Source organism: Rhinolophus sinicus, linkage group LG05 (genome assembly GCF_036562045.2).
Source record: "Rhinolophus sinicus isolate RSC01 linkage group LG05, ASM3656204v1, whole genome shotgun sequence".
Lineage (NCBI taxonomy): Eukaryota > Metazoa > Chordata > Mammalia > Chiroptera > Rhinolophidae > Rhinolophus > Rhinolophus sinicus.
Window position 1 is genome coordinate 97,913,107 of NC_133755.1, and position 14,577 is coordinate 97,927,683.

The 14,577-nt window shown below is 42.7% G+C and overlaps 1 protein-coding gene across 4 annotated transcripts in view; it reads left to right on the forward strand.

The window, feature by feature from the left end:
• PAQR8 (progestin and adipoQ receptor family member 8) overlaps positions 1–12,210 on the forward strand; it is a 36,461-nt gene extending 24,251 nt beyond the window's left edge. For all 4 annotated transcript variants that reach the window (XM_019734710.2, XM_074333070.1, XM_074333071.1 and 1 more), the window contains exon 2: positions 7,875–12,210. In XM_019734710.2, the coding sequence (XP_019590269.1) occupies positions 7,912–8,976 (1,065 nt within the window). In that variant the 5' untranslated portion in view covers positions 7,875–7,911 and the 3' untranslated portion in view covers positions 8,977–12,210. The remainder of the gene's footprint in view (positions 1–7,874) is intronic.
• The last annotated feature ends 2,367 nt before the right edge of the window (positions 12,211–14,577 follow it).

Below are 14,577 nucleotides of genomic sequence, written 5' to 3' on the forward strand. Positions count from 1 at the left end.
ATGTACTATAAACCAGGACATCGTATCTATACAGCAGGGAGAGTGCTACCATGGAGGACTATAAGTGCAGTGGCAATATAGGCCAAGAAGCACCAGAGAGGAAGGCATCACAGGGACAATCTGAGCTGGGACATGAAGGATGAATAGGAGTTGACCGGTGGTCATCAGTGGCATGGGCATTCCAGGCATGTACAGAAGCACAAAGGCCTGAGAGGATAGCAGAATAACTAGAACACAAAATAAAAGTGGCAGGGGTGGGGAACCATTAGGAACAGTCATGGAGACGTGCAGAAAGGGACCAGAGGAAAGGCCTATATCCTACAGAGGTTCCTGTGGGAGATAATGAGGACCCAGTGTAGGACGGTGGCTGCACCACCCTGGAGCCTCCACTGAGGGGGAACCCAGCAGGGAAGGTGGAAGACCGTTCAAGGAGTCGTGAGGGCAATGGGCATGGCTGGTGTGCGATCCGTTCCTAGAAGGCTGGAGACACTCCCATGCGCTGCTCTGCTCATCCATAAAGCTCCTACCTGAAAGTTAAATGGTTAGTTATGGGCACCTGACATGTGTTTCTAGTATGTTTTCAGGGGATCACAACAGTCACCAGACACAGATCATTTCATTGTTTTACTTAACGTTACTGCATCCTGGGTTGTTTTCCTCAGTAAAAACAGGTAAACAAAACCACACCTTAAGAATGTGTTCTTTAGTTGTGATTTCTTTTTAAAAGGAAAATCTAAATATACAATGTTTGGCTAAAATATCAAATTACTGCCATGGACATAGTAATTTCTCTTTCCACGTCTTTTTTCTTAGAGTAATTGTCTTTTATTTTTCTAAATAGCTTTAAAGAAGCACCTGAGATAAAACTTTAAGATCAACTCTCCTAAATAGTCCAACGCATGATGTAACATTTTATAACACTTTCTTATAAACATTAACTGAATTCATGGTACAGATAACATACTCATATTATGAAAATAAAGTTAAATAATAGTTCATATTAAAATAGAACTTTTAATAATCACATTATAATCCGAGTCTAATTTAAACTCTTTATAAAGCGGTTGGGGGAGAGGGTATTATTAAGAGTCCCAGAAATGTAACCAAAAATGTTAAATTCCTGTTCAGTTTTCAAAGATTGCGTTAAAATCAATTATAAGGCAGAAATATATATATAGCATATATATGTATGTGTGTGTGTTATAAACCTTATGTGAGTTTTTTAGTTCAAATATTACTAGTGCTTTAATGTGCCTGTTTTCAAAGTACTGTCCATCTACTGCCCATTTTATTTATTTATTTATTTATTTATTTATTTATTTATTTTCCAGAGAGGTGGAGAGACAGGAAGTCACCTTCTCCCACCCATCTTCATTATGAGGAAAATGACACTGAATAGTTGAATATCTTGGCCAAGGCTACACAGCTAACTGAGTAGAGCAAACATGAACAGCTAGACCCCCTGACCCCCAAACCATTATTCCTTTTATCCCTCAACCTTGTCAAACAGAAAGAAATTGGTGCCATATGTCTAGGCCTAAAGAACGGTTCATTCAGTAAATAATTATTAGGTGGATCATTATTTTACATGCTACATACTGTTTTAGACACCGGAAGTTGTGTACCTCACTGCCCCTAAAGGAGCTGGGGAAGTGAGCAGAGTAAACTGATGATCAGCCCCCCCACACACACACAGAGGAGAAGCGTGCTGGGGAGGCAAAGCCGGGACTGATGGTTGCTGAGGGTTAGAAAAGCCTTCCTGGCACAGCTGGCTCCTGGGCAGAATGATGGTGAGCTGGGGTTGCTGGGCCAGAGGGTACAGAGGTTTTCCTCGTGTGCCAGAAGCATACACTGGAGATAGAGAATGTGGCACTTTTGAAAACTCCCAGTATTGTGATCCAGGCCATCAAAGTGGCCTGGAGGTGTGGGCCTTCTCCTGGGAAGGAAGCTGGGATAGGAAGGTCAATAGAAGGGCCTGTTTGCATTGTCGTAAACAATGGTGAGCTATTGAGGAATTTTGAGGAGGGGAGTGGTGATCAGATTTCTATTTTTAAACTGTCACCCTAATGTGGTTTGGAGAAGTGAGGTTTTAGGGGATGTGAGGCACAGGAGTCATCATTTGAGAAAAAAAGGTCAGTTATGAGACTGCTGTTTCCATCAAATACAGAAGTTCATTTTGAAGGCCTGAATTAAGGGACAGCAGTAGAAATGGAAAGGACCAATGGATTCTAGAAACTTTTTTTTTTTAATTTTATTGGGCAACAGTGTTTATTTGCCAGGACCCATCAGCTCCAAGTCAAGTCATGGCCCTTCAATCTAGTTGTGGGGGGGCAGCAGACCATCTTATGCAGGAATTGAACCAGCAACCTTGTTGTTAACAGCACGCGCTCTAATCAGCTGAGCCATCTGGCCGCCCCGATTCTAGAAACTTTGAAATGGAAGTTAACAGGCCTAGATGACTGATTAGACATAGGAGAAAGGTCAAGTCTGGGCTGAGGGAGAAGTGTGAAGGTGCTGAGTTTGAAGTGGCCATGGGATATTCAGTTGGACAATCTAGAACTGATGGTTTGAATCCAAACCTCAGGAAAGATCTGTTTGGAGACATATGTTTGGGAATTATCTGATACAGGGGCTAACACCAAAGGCGTGGGAGAGGGCACCATGGATGTGGAAAAGGGTGCAAACCGTGGGACCCTGGGGACACCACCGTCACAGGGGCGGCGGGAGAAGAAAACAGGTGAGACCGAAGAGGGTAGTGCCACTTAAACCAAGACAGGAGGCATTGGTAAGCAATACGAATCTTCCAGAGCTCAGGTGAGATAAGGATGGAACAAGCTAAAATGAACAAGTGAAAAAGAAGCTTCCAGGATGAAAAATGAACTCCCACCTTCTTTCTGCAACATCAAATCTAACCTCCTTTGGCTAATGCCATGGCAGCTACCCCACTCACTTCCTCATGACTCCCTAAGAGCCCCTCTGCTCACAGACCCACGAGGAAGACACCATTCCTTGGCTCTTGGCTCCTATTACTATTTTGCCCCTTTTCCTGGACTATCCTGTAGCTCACCCCTTCACTTGTCTAAGTCCTGTCCGGCTTCAAGGCCTAGCACAAGTCCCATTTTCCCCAGTGTGCCCCGAGCGTGCTCTGCTCTGTAGAGACCTGTGTGTATTTCACTGTACTTAACACTTGATTATGTGCAATCTGGTGTGGTCGGCTGTTGACTCATGAAGTCTGACTTTTCTTTTAAGCTGTTTGAGGTGAGGGGTCTTCTTTTATTCTTCCTCTGTGGCCTTTGCATCCTGGAAAATTGTTGAGCAGATAATCCGTGCTCTGAGAAAGCTCTCTGGTTGATCAGAATTACTAAGACTTGAGCTTACCCAGTTCTTGAGGATTCTTCAGGAAGATTTATTTACATTTCAGCTGTCTCAGCAGAGGAGTTGGTGTGTACCCTGTGCAAGGGAGATCATTCAAAGGTAGCATCTTGGTTGGCCGATGGCCACATCAGCTTGGGGAGGGGTGCAGGGGGATAGAGGCCAGGAATGAGGGTGGGACCCTTCCTCAGAGCCGGCACTGACAAGGCTGTGAGGTGTGTTTCTGCACCAACACCATGATATCAATATGTGGTTTCCTCCATAACTGCCTCCGAACTTTACAGCTGGCCCTGTGAAGCCTCTCTGGAAGCGCTACTCACTGTGGTTTGGTGGAAATCTAGGGGGTTAGTTGGACCTCACTGGACAGCAGCTTCTGAAGTCAATGATGATAAATGAATTATAACTTAATACTATCGCTGTGGCTGTGGTGACGGCTCTCAGGCCAAGGGAGAATTTTATGGCGGTGGAAGAGGTAGTTGTTAAGCAAAGGACAAAAATAATGCCTTCTCTTTCTGACCATTAGTCTAAAAATGTTCATGACCCTGGGCTTCCAAAGGGAAGTTGAGGTCCTTTTTACACACAGATAGAAGACCTAGGTCTTTGTAGCACCCTCGTTGCTGAGGGGATAAGAGATCATATCCTGAGTTGGAGGTCATGGTGGTCACATCCCTGGAACTACCAGGGCATTTTGTCGGTGTTGGGTTACTCACTCCAGAGGATGGAGTTATTAAGGAGACCCTGAGACTGGTGTGGCTGCACTTTAAGGATCCTTGAAAAAGGAGGCCTCATTTGCAAGCAAAAAGAGGATTCTACCATTTTTTATTCCTTTTGCTTTGAAGTTAAAGGTAATATCCTTTTGGTTTTATATCTCTCAGCTTCTTAGTTCTATAAACCTCTTCCTAATAGGTTGGTACAAAAGTCATTGCGGTTTTTGCAATTATTTTTAACCTTTTAAACCACAATGACTTCTGCACCAACCTAATAGTTTCGTTTCCATAAGAGCAAAGTAGAAATAATTTTTTGAAAAGGACTTGTCAACATAAAGTCATGAGCTTGGGTTGGAGGTAAGAGACTGGAGGAACTTATAGGTCAGAGCTCTGCAGATGGGGTTTTCTGGAAACTAACAATAAAGCAGCATTAGGATCTCTCCTCGCTCCCTCAGAAAAACCGAAGTCACTTGTCTCCCAGTTCTGAACTGGACCTGGTTCCCACTATTAGACAACCCAAACCCAAGGTTTTAGTCTTTAGAAATTCAGTTGTGTCATCAGTTATAAGAACCTGCTGTTGTGCTAGGCCCCCTATTTTTGAGGACGCAAAAATGAGCAGAAATTGTGCAGTCATGTGTTATTTAACTCTGCATGCAGAATTGTCTCCAATTGATTTGGGTGCCCAGAGATGACAGAAACACCCTTGACCTTAGATGGCAATGCAGGTGAGGCTTGCCAGGAGCGTCTTCAGAGAGTCCTTCTTCTACAGCTCATACCCCCAGTGACTCACCTCTATTTCTCCCAACCACAAAATCAGACTAATATTTTCATCTGATTTCCCTCTCTGTTTCACAAAAGATGGTAGAAACCTGTATCTAAAGAATGGGTCTTGAGAGTATAATGCTAAGCGAAATAAGTCAGACAGAAAAAGCAGAGAACCATATGATTTCACTGATATGTGGTATATAAACCAAAAACAACAAAAGAACAAGACAAACAAGTTAGAAACAAAAACTCATAGACACAGACAATAGTTTAGTGGTTACCAGAGGGTAAGAGGGGTGAGGGGTGGGAGATGAGGGTAAGGGGGATCAAATATATGGTGATGGAAGGAGAACTGACGCTGGGTGGTAAACACCCATTGGGATTTATAGATGATGTCATACAGAATTGTACACCTGAAATCTATGTAATTTTACTAACAATTGTCACCCCAATAAATTTAAAAAAAAATAAAAGAATGGAGCCCTTTAATTCCCCAGAGCTCCAACAAGCCCAGCTCCCCCAGATTATATGCTTCTCAGCCAACAGCAACAGGACAACTTGAAATGTCATCCCATGTCCCAGGCCCAGCCCTACGGTGGGTCCACCTCATCCTGGGATCAGTGTACCCCATCTGTTCCCACCTTCCCCTGTGCTCCTCCTTTATCCCTCCAGGCTCTGTCATCAACTGCTACTAAGGTCAGCTGGAGTCTCCATCTAGAATTTAACTCCCAGGCTCTCGGATCCCTCTGCTGGCTGACAGCAGAAGCACTGCTTAGCTTTTTCTGCTTTTAAATGAATTGAGGTATTCTGATGACTATTTTCTTTCTCTTCCCCCCTCTTTCTGTCTTTCTGACTGACACCGTAACTCTTAATAAATTTCTCTTGATGCCTTTAATTTTTATATTGAGCACTAGTTCATGACCCGCTCCTGGTAGGGAGCCACTGGTCAGTGCTGGTGAAACAAATGACTCAATACAGAGTCACAGTGGCTGCCGTAAAAGTAGGTACAAGGTATGGAGGGAGCATTAGATCCTCCACGCACGCACCACCCCCGCCTCTCCCATCAGCGATGGTCATAATAATGGCAAATGTTGTTTTGTGGGCTTGGAACCAAGCACTTTGTTAAACACTTTACAAGCATGACATCATAATAGCCTTTATATCAGCCTTGCAAAGCAGCTTCTCTTTGTCATTAACTCTACTTCTCTGATGACCAAGCCCAGGCTGGAGTTTGTGGGTTGTCAATGGTGGTGGGGCTCAGGGCTGAAGCTCAGGTCTCTGGTGCCAATGTCCTACTTCAAACCACACGAGCGCAACCTCCACAGATGCTTTACAGATCCTTATTATAAGTGCTTTGACCTTGCTCTGTGCTTAGAGATATCTTCCCCCCTCATCTTCCTTTGGTCTTTTGGGAATTCTGACAATTCCTTCAAGACTCAGTTCAAGGGTCTCTTGGAGAAGCTTGCACACCCCTCCCTCTCTTACCTTCTATTTTGGTTATGTTTGCAGAGACCCTGTGAACCAATGTTCGCCTCCAGTGCATCAACTCATCCCATGTTTTGGTCATGACTTCCCTACTTGGCTTCCCCTGAGTAGACTCTGACCTTGAGAGCAGGCAGCATATCTTATTGGTCTTTGTATCCCTAGCCCAGAGCCCAGTTTATAATAATAAAAGTAACAGCAATACTTAACATTTACTGAGCACCCAGGCAGGGTGCTAAGTACTTTATGTTTTAGATTCTCTCATTTAGTCATCACAACCACCCATATGATACGTAAGATTATTGCTCCCATTTTACAGATGAAGAAACTGAAGCTTAGTGTGTTCCATAACTTGCCCAATGTTACCCAGGAAGTGGCCAAAAACCAGGGCTTGAATCCAGGTCTCCCTGAACGGTTTTCACATTTTATTAATTTTCATGCCCTACATTTTAGACTTGATTAGATGGCTTTTTTCTCTTTCAATGTTGATTAAGAAGTGAGAGTAGGAAGATTACATTTTCTTTGGTAAAATGAGTAGTACCCTGAAAAGCACTTGCTGTGTGTCTCCCAGCAGAAGGGCTCTGAAGGAAGGGGGCCATTTAAATAAATCAGGTTTTGAACTTTTCTAAGGAAAAGAATATGGAAAATATGAAGTACGGAAAGTAACTGTACATATGCTGAAAGTCCATTTTTTGACTTAGTAATTTCAGATGAAACTTGGCATCCATTTTATGAAATACTCTCTGTGCTTAACCAGCTCATTTGTCATCTAAAATTTCCAAGGGTAAGTTAAGCATTTTTGAGGTCTGAAATTAATTGAGCACAGATTTAGTTACCCAGGAGAAACAAATCCAAAACTACTTTCCAGAGCACAATTTAAAGACAAACAAAAGACATTCTATGCAATTAGATTGTATGTTAAATTTAGGCCACGTGTTAATTTTGTTTAACTGTTAAAATATTTCCCAGAATATGCATTTGTCTTTACCAACTTAATTGATGACTCATTTGCCTATCTTTATTTTGAGGTTGAAGTTACTTATGTCATATTTTCAAGTTATCAGGGAAATCAGTGAATAATTTAAGATTGGGTACTCAAGAAATGTAGACTATCATTAGTAATATCAATATTTATAATTTTTATATTTCAATAATAACATTTCATACTATTAGAGTCTGTCTGATGATTACATTTTAATAACATCTAGAAAACTCCAAAGCCTTTAAAGGTACCCTTACTTACCTTCTGGATGTTAAAATAGGGTGGCTGCCATTCCCATTTTATAAGCTGTGGCTCTGCCTCACACTGTGGTGGGTAGAGATAAAATCAGAATGTTGGGGTGGTAAGGGATCTTGGTCCGACTCTATCATTCTACAGACGAAAAAAAAAAATGAGGAAGGATCTAAAAAGCTGTCTGCAGCTCCTGTTTCGCATAGTGCACTAGAAAGCTCCCTACCTTTCATTAAGAAAACCCATAGTTCCTTCACTGCCTTAGTTCGGTCCCTCTCCCACTGCATCCTTGGCTGATTTTGCTTTATTTCCTTTAGGTTGCATCCCCTCCCCACCGTGCTGCGCTGGGAAGCCATGACGACTGCCATCTTGGAGCACCTGAGCACCCTGTCTGTGAGTGGGCAGCAGCTGCGCCGCCTGCCCAAGATCCTGGAGAATGGGCTTCCCAAGATGCCTTGCACCGTCCCAGAGACAGACGTGCCCCAGCTCTTTCGCGAGCCTTATATCCACGCCGGCTACCGCCCCACAGGACACAAGTGGCGCTACTACTTCTTCAGCCTCTTTCAGAAACACAACGAGGTGGTTAACGTCTGGACCCACTTGCTGGCGGCTCTGGCCGTCCTCTTGCGCTTCTGGGCCTTTGCGGAGGCTGAGGCCTTGCCGTGGGCCTCTGCCAGCACCCTGCCCCTGCTCCTCTACGTCCTGTCCTCAATCACGTACCTCTCGTTCAGCGTCCTCGCCCACCTGCTGCAGTCCAAGTCCGAGCTCTCCCATTATACTTTCTACTTTGTGGACTACATCGGTGTGAGTGTTTACCAGTACGGCAGTGCCTTGGTTCACTTCTTCTACACCTCGGACCAGGCCTGGTATGAGCGGTTCTGGCTTTTCTTCTTGCCAGCGGCTGCCTTCTGCGGCTGGTTGTCTTGCGCCGGCTGTTGCTATGCCAAGTATCGTTACCAGAGACCTTACCCAGTCATGAAGAAGATCTGTCAAGTGGTGCCCTCGGGGCTGGCCTTCATCCTAGACATCAGCCCGGTGGCGCACCGAGTGGCCCTGTGCCACCTGGCCGGCTGCCAGGAGCAGGCGACCTGGTACCACACCCTCCAGATCCTCTTCTTCCTGGTCAGCGCCTACTTCTTCTCTTGCCCCGTTCCTGAGAAGTACTTCCCGGGTTCCTGTGACATTGTGGGCCATGGGCATCAGCTCTTCCACGTGTTTCTGTCTATCTGCACGCTCTCCCAGCTGGAGGCCATCCTCCTGGACTACCAGGGGCGGCAGGAAATCTTCCTGGAGCGCCACAGCGCCCTCTCTGTCTACATGGCCTGTCTTTCTTTCTTTCTCTTGACCGCCTGCAGCACTGCCACTGCAGCCCTCCTGAGGCACAAAGTCAAGGCCAGACTGATGCAGAAAGACTCCTGAGGCTGGCAGGTGGGGCGAGGTGTGGAGGCACCCCATTGTGACTGGAGGGAAATGCGATAAAAAACAAATTAAGAGTTGGTTTTAAAATTAATACATATTTCCAAGGATGTGCTATGGGTATGGCATTAGGAAGCCAAAGGAGTCAAGAGTTATGTTGTTACAGTGGTTGTTAATAAAAGGAGAATTCCTTTTCCCTCTGGGTCATAGCCTGTCAAGATACAGGAAAGGAAGGGATGTTGGCTAAGATTCATGGGACACTGAATTAAGAACCGTCTTCATGCCTGAAAATTTAGTCGAATTCTGACTATGGCCTCCAGGGGCAAGTCCTGGAGCTGAAGGGATAATAAAACTGGACTGGAAAACAAGTAGTTGACTGGTTCACACCGTCTTGGCATGGCCACCCTATTATGCTGGTCTTTGGTAATCGAAGAAATTAACCCAAGGGCCCAATTTCATTTGGATTTCAGATTGTCCAGGGTGGAGAATTCACAATTTTTAAGATTCAGTGAAACCCTTAGACATAATGAATTATTCAGTTCATCTGATTTGTGGTCCCTCCATTCTCACCCACTCTAATCCTGACCCTTTTTTCAGGATGACATCTCCCTGGCTGTTTTCTCTAAAGTGCTATTCACTCCCATCCATACCTTGGCAATACACAAGACTCTGAAATAGTCATACTTGCAGGAAATGTTTGGATCCATGTGGACATTCAGGAAACTTTTTCTCATATAACACTAATGTAAACGGTACTAGAAAGTACAGTGCCAAGAGCCACCAGGAGGCCCAGCCTGCAAGCATGGATACTGTTTGGGGTCATGGGACCTTTTTTTAATGTCTGTGGACTGTGGGATTACTTGAGATCTGTTAGGGCTGCCTTACAGGCCAGAAGATTTGGGGCTTGGTCTGGGGAATCTTCTCCAGATTTTGACCCCTGGTAGAGTGAATTAGTTCTAAGGGTCCCTCTAGGGATCTGATTATTTCAAGAGGAACCCAAGGTCCAGCCTTTTAAATAGATTCTGCCATAAGAAGAACCCACATAACTACCCTAGTTCAGAGTTTTTAGGCAGACAGTTATGCCTCAACTTAGAGCTGAACCCTTAAAATAATCAAGCCCCAGGACAGGTGAGCATGTGTGCTCACTGTGGGTTGGTCCCTGAAGGCTCCTTTGGGGTAAGAATGGTGAGGTGGGTACCCTGTAGCTAGAATGTTCTGTTTAGAACATTGCTGCTCAGCCGCTTCTATGGTATAGGTGGTACTTGCCATTGATGTATTCTAACCATGCAGCCTCTCTGAGGACTGACTTCCGCACTCATCTAGTAAAAGGGGCTGTGGTGATAAAAGAGCCACGGAAGCCTTCCCGAGGCCACATCTCGTATCACTGTAAGGTCCCTGTTACTAAAAAGGGAAGTGGTTTGTTTTCACTCGTTTGGTGAACGTCTTCTGTTACTAAACTATTTTGTTGTCTTCAAATCTGTATTTTCTTTCCTTCTCTGAGAGATATGTGGGTTTTGTGCCTTATAAATGGAAATGTATGAACACTACTTAATATATGGCCACTTGGAATTTTTATTTTGGGGTTATAGGGATAAAAAAAAAAGAATTGCTTTTCAACCAGTGGATTGAATTGCTTATCAATCAAAAGACTCCTTGAATCTGTATTTTGGCAAAAAAGAAAAGAAAAAAGATTGAATTGAAGCTTTCCTATCATCTTTATATCAAGAAACTGTATGTCGTGTCAGCTACATAGTTTTCCTACATGGATTTCTTTTATTCCTCAAATTCCTGAACTCCTGTGCTACCCAAGTGTCTTCCACAAGCTTCTGGTGTCTAGGCTAACATCATCACAAATAAAGTCAGCAAAACTGAATCAGGTTGAACTAAACAAGGGAATGGGGGAGTTGTACAAAATTCTATGTAGAGGGTCAGTTTAAAAGAAGGCATAGAAAGTGTTTGAGATATTTTTTAGTGTGGATTCAAGGACGATATTCTTTTACATGTTGGAAGGAAGACATAAGTCAAGCTCTTGAATATACCTCTGGTGGTCATGATGGGCGGAAATCTTTTGGCCAAATGCAGGTATTTTTTTAAAAGAGAAAAACAGGAAGTACAGCAGTGATCTTCAAATGTAATCCACAGACCAATTCCAGCCTGCACATTGTAAAAGGTCTTTAACAAGATAATTACAAGATAGATTAAACTTTTAGGTATTGCATTGCCATAAAATTTTTATTTTAATTTATACAAGTATTGGTCCCTCAAGTTATTGGAAATTTTTTTTTAATGATTTCACCAGAGATTTGAGAAGCATTGGTGTAGGAACTAGTATCTGTTAAAAATACCAGTATCTCATTAGCAATATATAGACACAGGAAATGTTGGATATTTTTAACTACTCAGAATTTTGAAGGGTTAAATACTCCTTCTAAAACATTTTCATTAAAATGAGTGAGTATGTCAGTAAAAAATAGACCTAGTTTATTTGAAAGGAATAAAATATTTGATAAAGAAGATGGTTATCTTTCTCCGCCATACCCCCTCCAGCTGTTGACATCTACTGGAAATTCTGCTGGTTCTCTCTGTCTCTGTCTCTGTCTCTGTCTCTGTCTCTCTCTCTCTCTCTCAACTAATACTTTCAACCTATTAAAATGTAAATGCCTCTGAAAAACTAAACCATCAGTCATTTACATCTTGTGAATAAAAATTTTGATGGATCTGTATGAGACCCTACTCAGGGTAGGGAGAGGGAAGGGCAGGACACAGCAGACCAGGGGAATACATTTGCCTGTTTCCTTCTTGCCTAGTACTTCCTGACCTGTATTTACTAACAAGCTAAAGTTAACACTTTTCAGGTGGTAGGGTTTTATTTCCCACCTTGGCTGAAAGTACCTCATTCAACAGCAATGTTCTCAGTCCTCTACTGGAAGCTTTAAATAGTAGGAGCTCAGGCCACGAGATGAAAGTGGTTCATTCCTGTCTCTGTTGTCCGCCTGTTTGCAAATTGTACATTCAATGCTTAAAACCATTAGGTTCTTCAGTTGCTGCATTGTAGTTTCAAGTGAGCCCTCCAGATGGCGATCATGTCTTAGAAAGGGCCCAGCCATGTCCCCAAGGCCTCAGCCTAATTGTGTTGGTCCTAGTGTTTTGCTTGTTTGGCAAGGAAAAAATGGAACTATTTTCTGTTTATGTAAATCTACTTACACGAATGACCATTAAACTGGTGTTGTATATGGATTGTTGTATTGTCAACAGCTACCTTGTTTCTTTGACACAGCCCTTGACAAGGGCTACTTTGACAAGGCCCATCTTAAAATAAGGTTTTATCTAGGCAATTATTGCCAGGAGGAAGCGGTCAGGACATTTTATATCCACCTAGAAGTAGGAAAGTATAAAAGCATTTAAAAAATATCTCCATACCCAAACCCCCCAAATATACATACACATGCCCCAAATCCTCACTTATGAATAGATCAAATTGCCTACCCTCCCCCACAAAGCTATGGAGTTGATTTCTCTAAAGATTTCAATCTAATTGAAAACATACTCCTGGTTTCGTGGAAAGTAGTGTTAAACATTTCAAAATTTTGAATTGATGGACTACATTTTTTGAAATCTAAAAATTGTGAATTATAATTATCCTGTCATAGGTACTATAACGTATGTGTTGTGCAATGTAGGTAGCCTAACTATTAGATTGAAATAGCTGTGGGAAAGGTGATTCTCTAGGCTACTGTGGCTTCAGATACACTACTATCAGAATAACAGTAAGAAAACAACATTTCTCTGGCTTGAAGCTCCACTGGTAGAATTATGACTGTCCTTCTTGCCCAAACGCTTTTTATGACCATCAGGGACACTTGGCAGTTTGCAAATGCTTCTGTTGTCACTGTTGATAGTTTAACCACTCTTCAGTTATTGATTCATCAAGTATTTATGAATACCTATTGGTGGTAGGCACCCTGTTGGCTCTGGAGATACCATAGTGAGAAAAAAACAGGCATATGGAGAGTTTGCGGTCTGCTGAGCGAGGACAAGCGTATTCCCACTTGGGGCCACAAGAGGGTCCCCCTCTCCAGGTCTTGGTCCCCATCACAGCCTGAGGGCCATATGGCCTGCGAAATCCACAGGAGGCTGGAATCTGCTTTGGGCCAGAACCTTTTCAAAAGGTTTGAGCTTTTTCCTTCTTCCCCCCAGAGGCTGGAAGCATCTCTGTCACCAGGAAGCCTGTCACCTTACAGTCACCTCGACCCTTCTTGCTACTCCTGCTGCTTCTCCAGCCCTTCTCACTGTCCTCTACATTCAGACACGCAGAAGTCCTATATTTCCACAGGCACTGTAGACTTCCCAGGTACATAAAGTCCCATCTGCAGGGAAGGCGATGTAGGGTTCCACCCTGAGTAGTTCTTGAGTTGGTAAACTGGAAACAGCATGCTGAACACTGGCTGCCTCCTTAAACAAACAAACAAAAAACTCAAATAAAAAAACACCTTATCCCTTAAATTTTTCTTTTTGGAAATAATATGGAAGGAAAAACATTAAAAAGAGATTTCATTTAAACATTAACTTTGGGCACAAATTTACCTAAGGTAAGGGCTTTTCTTGCCTAACATGACAGGAGAGATATGTATATTTTTTAGACTCCAGGAGGCCTTGACCAACTCAAAGGCTACCGAATATCTCCTCAGATCGTATGCTCTCCAAAACATTTTCACACATCCATTTGAGTTTCTAAATAATCGTGAGGTAAGGCCAAAAAGATCTCCATTAAACTAGGAAACACTGAAAAAGTAGAATGGTTCAAAGGCACACAACTAGTTGTGATGTTTAAACTCAAACTTATTTTTCCTTCAGATAAATTCAGGGCTCAGCTATACAGAAACATCAACACCAAATATTTGCAGAGCCCGTTGCAGTGTGTAAAGTACTTTCACATATTGTGTATACTTTAACCTAATTTCATTTTAACTTTTGATCCTAAATACCTCATGATAGCCAGGGTTGTATCATTTCTTTTCAGGTGAAAGCGACTTCACACTATCTCCTTGGACGCCAAATAAAGCATTCTTTGCACCTCAGTCTGCTTAGAAGCCCAAATGTTTCATTTGGTCACAAGTCCTTTGTGGCATAGATTAGAAAGTCAACGCTCACTCTCCATCATGGCTTCTTGAAAATACCTTTGAATGCTTAGATGAGAAACTCATCTAGTATTAACAACCTAGCAAGCCCTCCCTCTCATCTTTTACTGGGATTGTCTGTTTTTCAAACAATTGGCTTTCCCAGAGATTTTGACAACTGATATGACTTTGAGTGTGGGATTAAACAGTCTCTGCCTTATAAAGGAGTTATGCAGATATGCAGACTAAGTAGAAAGCCCCCAAAGTCTTTATTTCTCATTTTCAAGTAATATATGCTATTAAACTAAATGCAAAAAAGAATAGAGAAAACAGATAATCCATCACTAAATATCTTCAGGGGAAAAATAAAACTATGTCAAAATATTGTCAATGAGAGGTAAATTACCAGTGTCGTATAAAGCTTCCTGAAAAACCAGACATTGGGAACTAGAAATTTTAAGCAACCTAATACTTTCATTCTATAAAA